This window comes from Myotis nattereri (genome assembly GCF_964212035.1).
Source record: "Myotis nattereri genome assembly, chromosome: 5".
Taxonomy (NCBI): Eukaryota; Metazoa; Chordata; class Mammalia; order Chiroptera; family Vespertilionidae; genus Myotis; species Myotis nattereri.
The window spans coordinates 28,299,073-28,314,232 of NC_138080.1; the positions used below are offsets into that span (position 1 = coordinate 28,299,073).

The 15,160-nt window shown below is 50.1% G+C and overlaps 1 protein-coding gene across 1 annotated transcript in view; it reads right to left on the bottom strand.

Moving 5' to 3' along the window:
• Nucleotides 1-15,160, bottom strand: part of ACSBG2 (acyl-CoA synthetase bubblegum family member 2) — a gene marked incomplete at both ends in the record, with an annotated part of 59,225 nt that overhangs the window by 26,695 nt on the left and 17,370 nt on the right. The window contains 5 exons of the mRNA XM_081092719.1: nt 1,106-1,339; nt 1,456-1,637; nt 4,321-4,497; nt 11,567-11,716; nt 13,346-13,432. Of these exons, the coding sequence (XP_080948845.1) occupies nt 1,106-1,339; nt 1,456-1,637; nt 4,321-4,497; nt 11,567-11,716; nt 13,346-13,432 (830 nt within the window). The remainder of the gene's footprint in view (nt 1-1,105; nt 1,340-1,455; nt 1,638-4,320; nt 4,498-11,566; nt 11,717-13,345; nt 13,433-15,160) is intronic.

Sequence of the window (15,160 nt, forward strand, 5' to 3'; positions counted from 1 at the left end):
GAAATTAATTGCTGTTGTTTAAGGGTGTGGAGCTTTGTTACAGCAGCCCCAGCACACTCCCCCAGTGAGGGAGGGGGGGGTTGGAGTGGAGGGAGGGAACTTTTCGCGCTATCATTTCACACCTTCTGATTCGTGTGTGTGTGTGTGTGTGTGTGTGTGTGTGTGTATTTCTCACTGGAAAAAAAAAATAAAGACAGAAGTTGGAGTTTGTGCTTTTCCTCTGGGATTGGGATAATGTCACTCCTCTTTAGGGAAGGACCAGCCTTTGGTTTGGGAAGAACGCCAGTGGGCACTGGGGCTCCGCAGAAAACAGACTTTAGATAGGATGATGGAGGGGAGCGGGGTCGATAGCAAGGTGACAATCTCCGCTACAAGGGAAAGGCAAGAAGTGAGGTTGCCAGATTAGGAAGATTGAACTTCATTTTTGCCAAGTTCAAAGGCCCCTGCAACCTGGCCAACCACAAGAGACAAGCCAGGCTTGCAACATGGCAGCCGGGAAGGGAGAGAGACGGCTGGAGGTCGTGTGAAGGAGCGTGGCCCTCAGACTCGGAGTGGGCCTTGCCTTTAGTATTTTTTTATTTATTTTTATTTTTATTGATTTCAGAGAAGAAGGTAAAGGGAGAGAGAGAGAGAAACATCAATGATCAGAGAGAGCATTGATTGGCTGCCTCCTGCACGCCCCCTACTGGGGATCAAGCCCACAGCCTGGGCATGTGCCCTTGACCGGAATCAAACCCGGGACCCTTCAGTCCGCAGGCCGATGCTCTGTCCACTGAGTCAACCCAGCTAGGGCGCCTTTGGTATTCTTACTGTCTCGGTATTGCTGGGGTCAGTCCCGCAGCCTGGGGTGAGCTCAGCTGCGGGGAAAGCCAGAGAGGGCCCATGGACGTGTTGGGCGAGCCTGGGTGGTCGCTGGAGGCAGCGCTCACCAGCAGCAATCAGGGGGAGACCATGGGAGGCTCTGAGAGCAAGGATCATTCTGGAGATGCCGAAACAGAGTTCATCTCAGTCCAGAGGCCCACCCACCCTCCCGGCTTCCTTCCCCTGACCCCATGTGGCTGGAGGCCTGGGAGGGGGCGGGGGTGTCTACCCAGGGGGTCAGTACCTTAGCATCCTGATGTTATCGAAGGCGGATACAGTGTGAGGGCCCGAGCTCTCGCTCATGCCGTACATCTCGCCTATGGGTATGTCCAGGCTTAGAAAGAACTCCGCGGTCTCTGGGCTGAGGGGCGCCGCCCCACTGATAAAAAGGTGGCAGTGATCAAAGCCGATGCTGTTCCTGATTCTGTTGAACACGAGTGCCTTCGCCACGTGGTAGCTCATGGAAGTGTCATGTATCCTGTGAACGGTGCCAAGGAGCGCTCTGTAGCTGTGGGTCTAAAATGGGCCTCTGGGTTCCAGCTGAGCCCCTCACGCACCACCCTCCCCACCCAACCCACTGGGCCCTCCACCTACCCCTGCATCCTTTTCGCACTGATCTTTAAGCCAACAGCTCTTGCCCACACAAACACCTTATTCTTCAAGCTTGAGGATTTGGCACAGCTTTCCTTTATCTTCGCCTGTATCTTCTCCCAAATTCGGGGCACCCCCAGGAAGGCGGTAGGCTTCACCTCCTGCAGGGTGTTGACCAAGGTGCCCTGCATGGGACAGAGCTGGGTTAGCCGCCCCTGAACCTTCCAGGGACCCCAGATGTCCATCCCTGCCCAGCCACTCAAGTCAGCCCAGGAGAACCTCCTTTTTAAAATTTTTTTAAAAGTTGATTTCAGAGAGGAAGGGAGAGGGAGAAAGAGAGAGAAACATTAATGATGAGAGAGAATCATTGATTGGCTGCCTCCTGCACACCCCACACTGGGGATTGAGTCCATAACCAAGGCATGTGCCCTTGGCCGGAATCGAACCTGGGACCCTTCAATCCGCAGGCCGACGAACCGTCCACTGAGCCAAACCAGCTAGGGTAGGAGAACCTTCTTTTGGCTGATTAGACCAGGGTGAGCTCCTGACTCAAGCGAGCCCACCCACTGGCTGGTCAGCAGCCAATCAGGTTTTCTCTCTCTAGGGTAGAGAGTAGCAGGCTGGTAAAAATCTGTTGCCCAAGCGTGCAGTGGGATATTATGCAACCGTATAAAAGGATGCAACTTTCTCCCCAGACTGATGTATAGATTCAATGCAATCCCTTTCAAAACCCAGATAGGCTCATTCATACAAATTGACAAGCTGAGCTTAAAACTGCTATGGAAGTGTGGAGGATCTGAATAGCCAACCCAATTTTGGAAAAGAACAAAATTGGAAGGATTACTACCTGATTTTGAAATTTATTCTAAAATAGGGTGGTCAACTGGTTTGCCCAGAACTAAAGGGGTTCCTGGAATGTGGGTTTTTCAGTTAAAAAACTGTGCGGACAAGGTAGTCATCCTATCATCAAGCCATAAAACCAAGTCAGTGTGGTTTTAATGTAAGGATTGACATATAGATCAATGGAACAGCATAGAAAACCCAGAGATGAATCTTTATATTTGTGATCAATTGACATTCAATCAAAGTGCAAAGGCAATTGAATGGTGTAAAGGATATTCATACCCGCCCCCCCGCCCAAAATTAAAAGCTTTGCTTAGAGCCTTACTTCTCACCAAACAGAAAAGTAAACCCGAAACGGTCACTGACCTGAATGGAAGAGCCAAAACTAAAAGCTTCTAGAACACACAGAAGGAGATCTCTGTGGCCTTGGCATGGGTAGAGATTTATTATATACGACACCGAAAGCAGAAAATAAAATAAAAATAAATTGGCCCGGCTGCTGTGGCTCAGGGGTTGAGCATCAACCCAGGAACCAAGAGGTCACTGGTTCGATGCCCCGTTGGGGCACATGCCCAAGTTGAAGACTCGATCCCAAGTAGGGGGCATGCAGAAGGCAGCCGATCGATGATTCTCTCTCATCAATGCTTCTATCTTTCTCTCCCTCTCCCTTCCTCTCTCTGTAAAAATCAATAAAAACATATTTTTTTACAAAAGAAATTGGACTTCAGAGTCAAGACAAAAAGACAAGTCACAGACCTGCGAGAAAATATGTTCGAACATATAGTTAAGATTTATATCCAGAGTGTCTAAAGAACCCTTTACACTCAACCATGAGAAGACATGCAGCCACATTTAAAAAAAGATTTTTTTAGTGAAGAGAGGAAGGGGGAGGGAGAGAGAGAAAAACATCTATGTGAGAGTAGAACATGGATCAGCTGCCTCCTGCACCCCCCGCCCCACACCGCCCGCTAAAGGGATTGAGCCCCAAACCTGGGCAGGTGCCCTGACTGTGAATCAAACTTTCAGTGCGTGGGACGATGCCCCATCAGTTAAGCCACACCAGCCAGGACCTGGAACCATATTTTTAAATGGGCAAGAGATTTGAACGGACATTTTTCCAGAGAAGACATATCAATAGCCAATAAGCACATGAAAACTCGTTCCCCACCGTGAGTCAGGAAGGAAATGACAATTGATGTGATGAGCCACCACCTCACATCCACCAGGACGCAGTGACGGTGGTGGTGATGCTGAGGATGTGTTAGTGAAGAGGGGCAGACACCGGAACTCGCTCATGCACTTCCGGGGGGAACACAGAATGGAACAGCCACTTTGGGAAAGTCTGGCGGTTCCTGAAACTGTGAGAGAACCTCTCTCGCCCATCAGGTTGATCATGTTAAAGTTTCTGACGATATTGCGGAGTTGATGCGAATGTGGGAGGATGGGAACGTCTCGGGTCCCGGAGGTGAGCGTATGTATATGCATTCTGCATTCAGCCAAAAAACCAAAGTATTTATCGAGTGGCTACTACATCTCCGACACTGAGCTTGGGGGATGTGAGAGGGGCCAGGGAGAACTGTAAGCAGAGAATAAATGACAAGGAGTCAGCAGCCACACAAACCAAAGAAGAATAAACCTTTCGGAAGGAATTACAAAGGCCTGAGGCAGCCTGTTCGATACAGTGTGGAAAGGAGAATCGCGGCACCCCGAAGACATTCCCTCCTAACCCCTGAGCCTGTGAATAGGTTCTCTTTCACAGCAAACAGGACTTTGCAGATGTAACTTAAGGGTCTTGAGATGAGTTTGGTTTTTGGAGCTTTGGGGAGCTGGGAATGCTGACTTAAACATAAGCAAAAGCACACAGCCACACATGGGTGCCCCGAATGGGGTTAAGGTAAAACAACAAGAATATGACCAACTGTTTCCGATGCTGCTAGATGAAGCAGAAGATGAGGACAGAGAAGGAACCCCCGGAACTGGGGCTTAATGGAACCATCCACTCGCCCCAGCTGCCCTCCGCCTTACCTTGAGAGCATCTGGCTGAGCAAAGTAGGTGCAACCCCCGACCTTCATGGGCAGCCAGATATCCATCATCAGAGCCGCAATGTGGCTGAGGGGAAGGTAACTAACTACCACCTCCTGCTTCTCTGAGGCGCAAGTCAACTTTAAGTCCTTTGCCACCGTCCCGGCCAACCACGTGATCTGGAACACAAGTGGGGCTTACAATCCAGGCGGCCTTGTCCTGGCTGAAGGGCCACTTCAATGCAGTTGTTTTATAAATAAACTAGAGGCCCAGTGCACAAAAATTTGTGCACTCGGGGGGGAGGAGGGGTTCCTCAGCCCGGCCTGTGCCCTCTCGCAGTCTGGGACCCCTCGGGAGATAATGACCTGCTGGCTTAGGCCTGCTCCCGGGTGGCAGAGGGCAGGCCCAATCCCTAGGTGCAGCCCCTGGTCGGACTCAGAGCAGGGCCGATTGGGGAGTTGGGGCGCTGCCCCCTGTCTTGCACAGAGCAGGGCCCATCAATGGGTTAGGAGCTCTCCCCTGTCACTCACAGAGTAGGGCCGATAGGGGAGTTGGGGCACCGCCCCCTGTCACACACAGAGCAGGGCCAATCAGGGGGTTGGGGCACCACCACTGTCACACTCAGGGCAGGGCCAATGGGGAGGTTATGGCTCTACCCTGTCACACACAGAGCAGGGCCTGTGGTGGGGGGGGATTGGGGCACCGCACCCTGTCATACACAGAGCTGCAGGGCAATCAGGGGGTTGGGGAGCTCCCCCGTATCAGGCACAGAGCAGGGCTGATCAGGGGGTTGGGCCACCTTCCCCTGTCACGAACAGAGCAGGGCAGATAGGGAGGTTGTGGCCCCACCCCCTGTCACACACAGAGCCGCAGGGCGATCAGGGGGTTTGGGCGCTGCCCCCTGTCATGCTGATCCTGGTGCCGGGAGGCCTCTCGGCTCCACTGATCCCGGTGCTGGGAGGCATATTACCCTTTTACTATATAGGATAGAGGCCTGGTGCATGGGTGGGGCTGGCTGGTTTGTCCTGAAGGGTGTCCTGGATCAGGGTGGGGGTCCCCACTGGGGTGCCTTGCCAGTCTGGGTGAGGGGATGATGGCTGTTTGCAGCTGGTCACACACCCTTCAGGGTGGGGGTCCCCACTGGGGTGCCTGGCCAGTCTGGGTGAGGGGCTGAGGGCTGTTTTCAGGCTGGCGGGTGACTGAAGCTCCCAACTGCTCCTTTTTCTCTTTTTTTTCTTTTATTCTGGGCCAGCTTTGGCTCTGACTCCAGCTCTGAGGCCTCTGCTGCTGAAAGCAGGTATCAGGTTTGTTTGGGTTCTATAATCAAAACACTGTATCAACTCCAGCTCTGAGATCCCGGGCCGGCTGAAAGCAGGTTTCTGGGGTTTTGTTTAGCTTCTATATTTGTAACAATGTTTCAAACTGCAAGCTCAGAGGCCGGCAAGGCAGGTGGGGAACGTTGGAGTCCTCCGTCACTGAAGCAAGCAAGCCTCATGTTAGCTTCAAGCTGCCTGGCTGCCGGCCGCCATCTTGGCTGGCAGTTAATTTGCATATCACCCTGGTTAGCCAATGGGATGGTTAACGGATGTACGGCTAATTACCATGTTTCTCTTTTATTAGATAGGATAAATAAATAAATAAATAAATAAATAAAATAAAGTTGATTTTAGAGAGGAAGAGCACAGAGGTGTCTCCTGTCCAGTATAAAATCCTGGAGCCAACACTGTCCGACAGAGAGACCACCCATAATCCCCTCCCATAATCACCTAACCATTAGCATATTCATGTTTTTCTTTCTCCAATGCATACCTTGATGCAAAGTTTTAGCGTACCTGTCATTTTGCAATCTGTATTCCTCACGGATGTCATAAAACACTGGTGAGCAGTTTACTTCATTAATCCTGCCACATGGCCTCTGCACTGCTCCTCCAACTCATCAGGCAGAGCCCAGCCTCAGGGCCTTTACACTGGCAGTTCCCTCTGCCTGGACTGCTGTTCCCCCAGCTTTCCCCATGACTGACGCCTTCTCACCTGTCAAGTTTCCCACTAAATGCTGTTGACGAAGAGAGGCTGTCTTACACCACCCAAACTGGAGTCTTCAATGTCTAATTCTCTAGGCATGGTTTTATTTTATTTACAGTTTTTTTCTTTATTGCCATCCCTACACTACCACCCCCACCCCTCTCCTTTGGCAACCATCAGCTTGTTCTCTGTATCTATGGGTTTGTTTCTGTTTTGTTTGTTCACTTATTTTGTTTTTTAGATTCCACAGAAAAGTGAAATTATATGGTATTTGTCTTTGTCTGACTTCACTAAGTATAATACCCTCTAGGTTCATCTATGTTTTCACAAATGGCAAGATTTCATTATTTTTTATGGCTAAGTAATATTCCATTACATAAATAAATAAGTATACCACATCTTCTGATCCAATTTTCTATTGATGGACTCTGAGGTTGCTTCCATATCCTAGCTATCCTATCTAATAATAGACAATGGTAATTAACCGTACCTCCAACATGCTTCCCATTGGCTAATCAGGGCGAAATGCAAATTAACTGCCAACCAAGATGGTGGCCGGCAGCCAGGCAGCTGAAGTGAACAGGAGGCTTGCTTGCTCCAGTGATGGAGGAAGCCAAAATTCCCCACCTGCCCTGCCGCTGCCCAGCTCTGAGCTGCACTCTAAGCAACTATGTTGCAATTATAGAAACTAAACAATCCCCAGAAACCTGCTTTCAGTCAGCCGGGCCTCAGAGCTGGAGTTGCAACAGTGTTTCAATTATAGAAGCTAACCAAAGCCCAGATACCTGCTTTCAGCAGCCGAGGTCTCAGAGCTGGAGCCGAGCCTCAGAGCTAAAGCCGGCTCTCAGCTCTAGTGACAGCCATAGAAGGTAAATAAATCCCAGAATTAAAAAAAAAAAAAAAAGGAGAGGTTGGGAGCTTCAGTCACCGCCAGCCTGAAAATGGCCCTCAACCCCTCACCCAGACTGGCCAGGCACCCCAGTGGGGACCCCCACCCTGAAGGGTGTGTGACCAGCTGCAAACAGCCATCATCCCCTCATCCAGGCTGGCCAGGCACCCAAGCGGGACCCCCACCCTGATCCGGGACACCCTTCAGGGCAAACCAGCCAGCCCCCACCCATGCACCAGGCCTCTATCCTATATAGTAACAGGGTAATATGCAAACTGACCCTAACAGCAGAAGGACTGGGAATGACTGGTCACTATGACACACACTGACCACCAGGGGGCAGACACTCAATGCAGGAGCTGCCCTCTGGTGGTCAGGGCGCTCTCACATGGGAGGAGCTCTGCTCAGCCACAAGCCAGGCTGATGGCTGCCAGTACAGCGGTGGTGGTGGGAGCCTCTCCTGCCTCCTCAGCAGTGCTAAGGATGTCCGACTGCAGTTTAGGCCTGCTCCCCGCTGGCAAGTGGACATCCCCCGAGGGCTGCTGGGCTGCCAGAGGGATGTCTGACTGCCATCTTAGGCCCAATCCCCTGGGAGCGGGCCTAAGCCAGCAGGTGGACATCCCCCAAGGTGTCCCAGACTACAAAAGGGCACAGGCCGGGCTGAGGGACACCCCCCCACCCCCAGTGCACAAATTTTTGTGCAAGGGGTCTCTAGTTGTAAATAATGCTGCAAGAACATAGGGGTGCGTCTGTCTTTTTAAATTAAGTGTTTTGGATTCTTTGGATAAATACCAAGAAGTGGGATTGCTGGGTCAGATTACAGTTTTATTTTTTTAAAACCTCACCTGAGGATGGGTTTATTGATTTTTTTAGAGAGAGAGGAAGGAGAGAGAGAGAGAGAAATATCCATGTGAGAGAGAAACATCGATCGGCTGCCTCCCATACAAGCCCCAACAGGGATCAAACCCGCAACCTAGGTACATGCCCTGACTGGGAATCAAACCCGCAACCTTTTTTGGTATGTGGGGCGATGCTCCAACCTACTGAACCAGCTGGCCAGGGCTGGTAGTTCTATTTTTATTTTTTGAGGAACATCCATACTATATTCCATAGTGACTGCACCAATTTACAATCCCACACCAGCGCAAAAGGGTTCCCTTTCCTTCACATCCTCGCCAACACTAGTTTGCTGATATTTTTATGCTAGCCATTCTGGTGATGATCTTGAAGATAACAATGGCTAGGACTGACATGGCTCGCTGTGTGACAGGCATTGTTCTAAGCACCTTATTTATGTGGTAAGTTAAAGGCAGCGGCAAACTCCCTGCCACCCTCCCCTTCGAAGCTGAAGTCTGTTTTCCTCTCCTTCCCCAGGACTGGTCCACTGACTGGTTGGCCCACAGAATGGAGCAGAACGACTCTGTAACTTCTGGTGCTGAGCCGCCATAGGCTGCAGCTTCTGCCTTGGGATAAGCCTAGGGAATATTTGCTCCGAGGAGAGCCCGTCACCATGGTAAGCAGTTCAACCACCTGGAGCCACTGTGCCGTGAGGTTGCCCAAGCCGCAAGAGACTGGTGAGTGAATTCCTTCCTGGACTTTCCTGCTTTTCTGAATGCAGCTGAGTGGCCCCAGCTGACACTACTTGGGGCACAAGAAACAGCCTGCTGGGCCCTGCCAAGTTCCATGCCCAGATGTAACACACTTTTGGTGTTTTACGTCGCTAAGTTCTAGAATGGCTAACAGCTAATGGGCAGAGATTATGGAATAATTTTATCTTCATGGCAACTCTAAGAGTAGAAACCATTCTTCCCTGTGCTTTACAGATGGGAAAACTAAAGTCAAGAGGAGTTAAAGAACAGGCCACACAGCTAGCCGGTGGGAGAGCCAGGATTCAACCCCAGGCAGCCTCGCCCCAGGGTTTATACTTGTCACCCCGATGCTAGGAAAACATTTCACCAGATAGAAAGTCACAAGGAGCCAGGTTCAGGTGGGAGTTTAATCAGATGCCATTCATTCGTTCATTCCACAAAAACGGATGAGTCCTCCTATGTGCCAGAAACTAGGGACACAGACAACCTCTGCCCCCGGGAGCAGATGTTCACGGTAAACAAGTGACTAGATAATACGACAGTGGAAGAAAAACAGCAGCCATGGAAATCAGGGAGGGCTTCCCTGAGGAGGCGATGTTTGAGCAGGACCAGAAGAAGGTAAAGGAGCAAGTCATGTAGCTTTCTGATGTGCAGAAGGAACAGCAGTGGCCAGTGTGTGCTGGTAACTATTAAGCTAGGTTGGAGGAAAAAGCTCTCATAAGGTAGAAAAGCTTCATTTAAAAATGAAGCAATCTGCCCGGCCAGTGTGGCTCAGTGGTTGAGCGTCAGCCTATGAAACAGGTCATGGTTCGATTCCCGGTGGGAGCACATGCTGCGGTTGTGGGCTCTATCCCCAGTGTGGGGCATGCAAGAGGCAGCTGATCAATGATTCTCTATCAACATTGATGTTTCTCTCTCCCTCTTCCTTCCTCTCTGAAATCAATAAAAATCTAAAAATACGTATTTTTTAAAAGCTAGCAATCTGCCCTGGCCAGTGAGCTCAGTGGTGAGAGTGTTGGCCTGCACACCGAAGAGTTGTGGGTTCAATTCCCAGTCAAGAGCTTGTATCTGGGTTGCAGGTTCAATCCCAGGCCCCGGTAGGAGCGCATGTGGGAAGCAACCAATCAATGTGTCTATCTCACATGGTTGTTTCTTCTCTCTCCCTCCCTCCTCCCTTTCACTCTCTCTCCAAAAAAAAAAAAAAAAAAAAAAAAATCAATGGAAAAAATATCCTCCAGTGATAATTAACAAATGAATCAATCAACCAATTAAAACTTGCAATCTTTCTGACTCAAAGAGGGAACCACCGTGGCCAGTTGGGTGCATGTCCTGCCAGACATTTTTCTGCCTTTAAAATGTACACAGGAGCATATTGCTTGCTGCCTTTTTAGTTTTTAACCAAAAAAAAAAAAAAAAATCACTTGTGTTCTGTGTACTTTGTGCAAATACCTTTTACATGCTTACATTGCATCTTTGGACATCTTCGCACGCTAGCCACATAGGTCTACAGTGTAGTTAAAAATGCAGACTGTGGAGCCAAATCCTAGCTCCACCGTGTTGCATGCTGTGTGACCTGAGCCAAGTAACTTAACCTCTCTGGGCTTCAGTTTCTCCTCTGTCAAAATAGCTTCCACCTGATAGAATCAGTAGAATTGCTGCGAGGATTTACTAAAGCTCTTGGAACAGTGCCTGGCAGGCAGTGATCGTGCAACGTTCTTTTTTTCTAGTAGTTTTATTGAGGTATAAGTGACATACAAAGCACACATTTAAAGTGTACATCTGACACAAATTGACACATGTCTACACCTGTGGAGCCATCACCATCATCGAGATTTAAACGTCTTCATCACCCCCCGACTTTCCACTTGTTTCTTTGTGATGCCTCCCCCTGGCCCCCACTAGGCAACCACCGATCCGCTTTTAGTCCCTAAGGATAAGTTTGCATTTTCCAGGGTTTTGTGTAAATTGCATCCTTTAGCATGTATTCCTCTTCGTTTCATACCAGCCATCTAAATTATCAGTCTTGGACTCCATCCAGACATACATAAGTGTTCCCCAAAACACACAGCCTTTCTCGAGTAACCAAAGCCTCAATTTCTGCCCCGGCCGGTGCGGTTCAGTTGGTTGAGCATCATTCCGTTCCATGCACCAAAGGTCACAGGTTCAATTCCTGGTCAGGGCACATGCCCAGGCTTCAGGTTTGATCCCCAGTAGGGTGTTATGGGAGATAATCTCCCTCTCTCTCTCTCTCTCTCTCTCTCTCCCTCTCTCTCTCTCTCTCCCCCCCCCCATCCCTCCTTCTCTCTCAAAATAAAAATCAATTTTTAAAAATGCCCTCAATTCTGCTTTACTCAGAAAGACAGGACATATTCACTGCTCTTTCACGTATTTATCAAACACGGTTCTAAGCTCTTTGCAAATATTAACTCATATCATCTTCAGAACAACCCAGGAGGCGGGGAATAGTATATCACACCCATTTTGCAGATGAGGAAGCGAGGCTGGGAGATGCTACAGGTCTTGCCTGAGATCCCAGGGTCGGGCTTGGACCTAGGTCTGCTCCAAAGTCCTTGACCTCACCCCTGCGCGGTGCCGCCCCCTCCTACGTGTCCGCATGACTCTCTACCCGCCACAGGTCAAGGGCGGTGTGTCAGGCCCCTACGCCAAGGACAGAACATCCCGAAGGCCACCACCCGGGGTGAAGGGACTCCGGCTGCCACCAAGCCGCCGCGCGCGGCGGGCACTCACGTTGTCGTGGCTCAGCATCACGCCCTTGGGGTTGCCCGTGGTCCCCGAGGTGTAGATGAGCACGGCGCACTGGTTGACCTTCTGGCTCGCAATGATGTGGTCCAGCTGCGGGTCGGGGACGGTGTTGCCAAGCTCCATGAAATCGTCCCACTGTGGGGAGAGAAGACAGGCAGAGGGTGGGGCCTCGGGAGGCCTTTCCCTTCCCCGTCAGACCTTGTCCCGTCAGCGGCTCCTAACCCAGTGGTTCTCAACCTTCCGAATGCCGCGACCCTTGAATACAGTTCCCCATGGTGTGGTGACCCCCAGCCATAAAATTGTTTTCGTGGCTCCTTCGTAACTGTCATGTTGCTACTGTTATGAATCATCATGTAAGTATCTGATTTGCAGGATGTTTTCATTGTTACAAATGGAACATAATGAAAGCATAGTGATTCATCACAAACACAATATGGAATCATATATGTGTTTTCCGATGGTCTTAGGCGACCCCTGTGAAAGGGTCGTTTGACCCCCAAAGCGGTCGCGACCCACAGGTTGAGAACCGCTGCCCTAAAGCATGATTTCTGTCCGGAGGAGAGTTTAGGTAGAAGCGTCAGTCCCGGTTCCCCTTATAACAGCTGTTGCTACTGCGGAGGGGCTGCTGGGTGGAGACCGGGCTGCTGGGTGGAGAGCCGGGCTGCTGGGTGGAGACCGGGCTGCTGGGTGGAGAGCCGGGCTGCTGGGTGGAGACCGGGCTGCTGGGTGGAGAGCCGGGCTGCTGGGTGGAGACCGGGCTGCTGGGTGGAGACCGGGACGCTGCTCTAAGCCCTGCGACGCGCAGCTGTTTGCTGCGGCTCCTGCACTCCGGGGCAGGCCCCTGAAGCTCCCTGTGCCTCAGTCTCCCCATTTGTAAGGCGGGAATGATACCGGAACCCAACTTCTCGGGTTGTTCTGGGCATATACATGAGTCAGTATATGTCAAATGCTCGACAGTGGAGTTCAGTATCATTGGAGCGCTGCCTTCCCCGATTCCACTCTGCACCCCACATGTCTCAGGGACCAGCTCGTGGGGCCGACTCCATCCCCAGTTCCAGAGGTCAACGCTGATTGGTTTAAGGCAGAGGGTGCCGTCTGTGTGGGCCACGGTGATTGGATCAGGTCTGGGCATGTGACCTCGAATGGTCCAACCACAGTGAAAGTCAGGGCTTTGCTGGAAGTGCTCTCAGGACAAGAATGAGTCAAAATGTAGCCCCGGGAGCTGCTGGACCATCTTAGGACTATGGAGTCAAGAAACCAAGAGGGTAATTGGAGCTTGGGCCACATTCAAGCCCCTGGTTCTAGCCATGCCTGAAATCCACACCCCGAGTTGTAGTTCCATGAGTCATCAAATTATCTTTTTGCTTAAATTGTACCCTTCATGCCAAAAATGAAATAAAATTCAATTTAAAAAGGCCCTCAGTCTGGCCAGCGTGGCTCAGCGGTTGAGCATCGAACTATGAACCAGGAGGTCATGGTTCTATTCCAGTTGGGGCACATGCCCAGATTGTGGGCTCGATCCCCAGTGTGGGGTGTCCAGGAGGCAGCTGATCAGTGATTCTCTCTCATCATTGATGTTTCTCTCTCTCTCTCCCTCTCCCTTCCTCTCCTAAATCAATAAAAGTATATATTTTTTTAAAAAGCCCCCCAAGGGCCCGCCCATGTCCCTCTGGAGCCTGGCCCTCTCTCCTGCTCACCCCCCATTTCCTTTGAGCGTCCCCTGGTGGGCCCCCTCCCTGTGCGCTGGGCCCCTCCCACACTCACAGAATACAGGTTGCTTTTATTGCTCTCCTTCATTGGCATCTTGTACTGGACGATCGCCTTTAGGGTCCCCAGCTTGTTGGGTGGAATCTGAAAGAAAGTTCACGTGGGCCTTGCGGCAACCCAGCCCTGGGAAAAGCAGAAGCCGATGGGTGTCCTAAGCTCCCTCCCACGGCAGCCCCAGCCTCTTTCTCGCCCCCCTTTTGTTTTCTGTGAAACATCGCTCCTTGTCTTTTTTTTTTTTATTTAAATCTTTATTGTTCAGATTATTACATATGTTCCTCTTTTTTCCCCCTTAAAACTCCCCTCCTCCCAGTTCCCACCCCACTCTCCGCCCTCACTCCCCACCCACTGTCCTCATCCATAGGTGCACGATTTTTGTCCAGTCTCTTCCCGCATCTCCCACACCCCTTTCCCCCCCAAGAATAGTCAGTCCATTCCCTTTCTATGTCCCTGATTCTATTATAATCACCAGTTCATTCTGTTCATCAGATTATTTATTCACTTGATTCTTAGATTCACTTGTTGATAGATGCATTTTTGTTGTTCATAATTTGTATCTTTACCTTTTTCTTCCTCTTCCTCTTCTCAAAGGATACCTTTCAGCATTTCATATAATCCTGGTTTGGTGGTGATGAACTCCTTTAGCTTTTCCTTATCTGTGAAGCTCTTTATCTGACCTTCAATTCTGAATGATAGCTTTGCTGGATAAAGTAATCTTGGTTGTAGGTTCTTGGTATTCATCACTTTGAATATTTCTTGCCACTCCCTTCTGGCCTGCAAAGTTTCTGTTGAGAAATCAGCTGACAGTCGTATGGGTATTCCCTTGTAGGTAACTGAGTTTCTTTCTCTTGTTGTTTTTAAGATTCTCTCTTTATCTTTTGCTCTTGGCATTTTAATTATGATGTGTCTTGGTGTGGTCCTCTTTGGATTCCTTTTGTTTGGGGTTCTCCGCGCTTCTTGGACCTGTAAGTCCATTTCTTTCACCAGGTGGGGGAAGTTTTCTGTCATTATTTCTTCAAATAGGTTTTCAATACCTTGCTCTCTCTCATCTTCTGGTACCCCTATAATTCTGATGTTGGTACGCTTGAAGTTGTCCCAGAGGCTCCTTACACTATCCTCACATTTTTGGATTCTTTTTTCATTTTGCTTTTCCGGTTGGGTGTTTTTTGCTTCCTCGCATTTCAAATCATTGACTTGATTCTTGCGCTCCTCTGGTCTGCTGTCAGGAGTCTGTATAATATTCGTTATTTCAGTCTGTGTATGCTTAATTTCTAGTTGGTTCCCCAATATAACATCGAGGGTCTCATTAGTTTTCTTGTAGATCTCATTAAGTTTATCGGCGGCTTCTAGAGAGTTCTTGAGAGACCTTAAAAGTGTGGTTCTGAACTCTATATCTTCCATTGACAATTTTGTCCTGTTTCTTTGTCTCCGCATTTTGTTATGCTTCCTTGGTGCACCCCCTAGTGGTTATTGTGCGCAGTCTTATAGTTAAACCTTGATTGTTGTAGCTAATACCAGGGAGGGTTTGACCTCCAGGCCAAGTGGCTATGAGAATCAGCTGTGTCTGCGGTGAGAGAACTTCTGTCCTCTAGGGAGGTGCTAATCTAGCCTTTGCCTGAGGCTATCCGGCAAATGCCTCTGTGCAGGGCTTGGGCGGGGCGGGTCGCACAGGATCAACAGGGTGGGCCGGAGAGAGCAGTTATGGCGGCTCTCAGTCCTGTCCCCAGGGCTCTGCCTCTCTGAGTCCCAGCACCCGCTGCAAACCTCAGAGAGAAAGCTGCACTCGCTCTGACCGAAGCCAGACAGTCCTGCTTC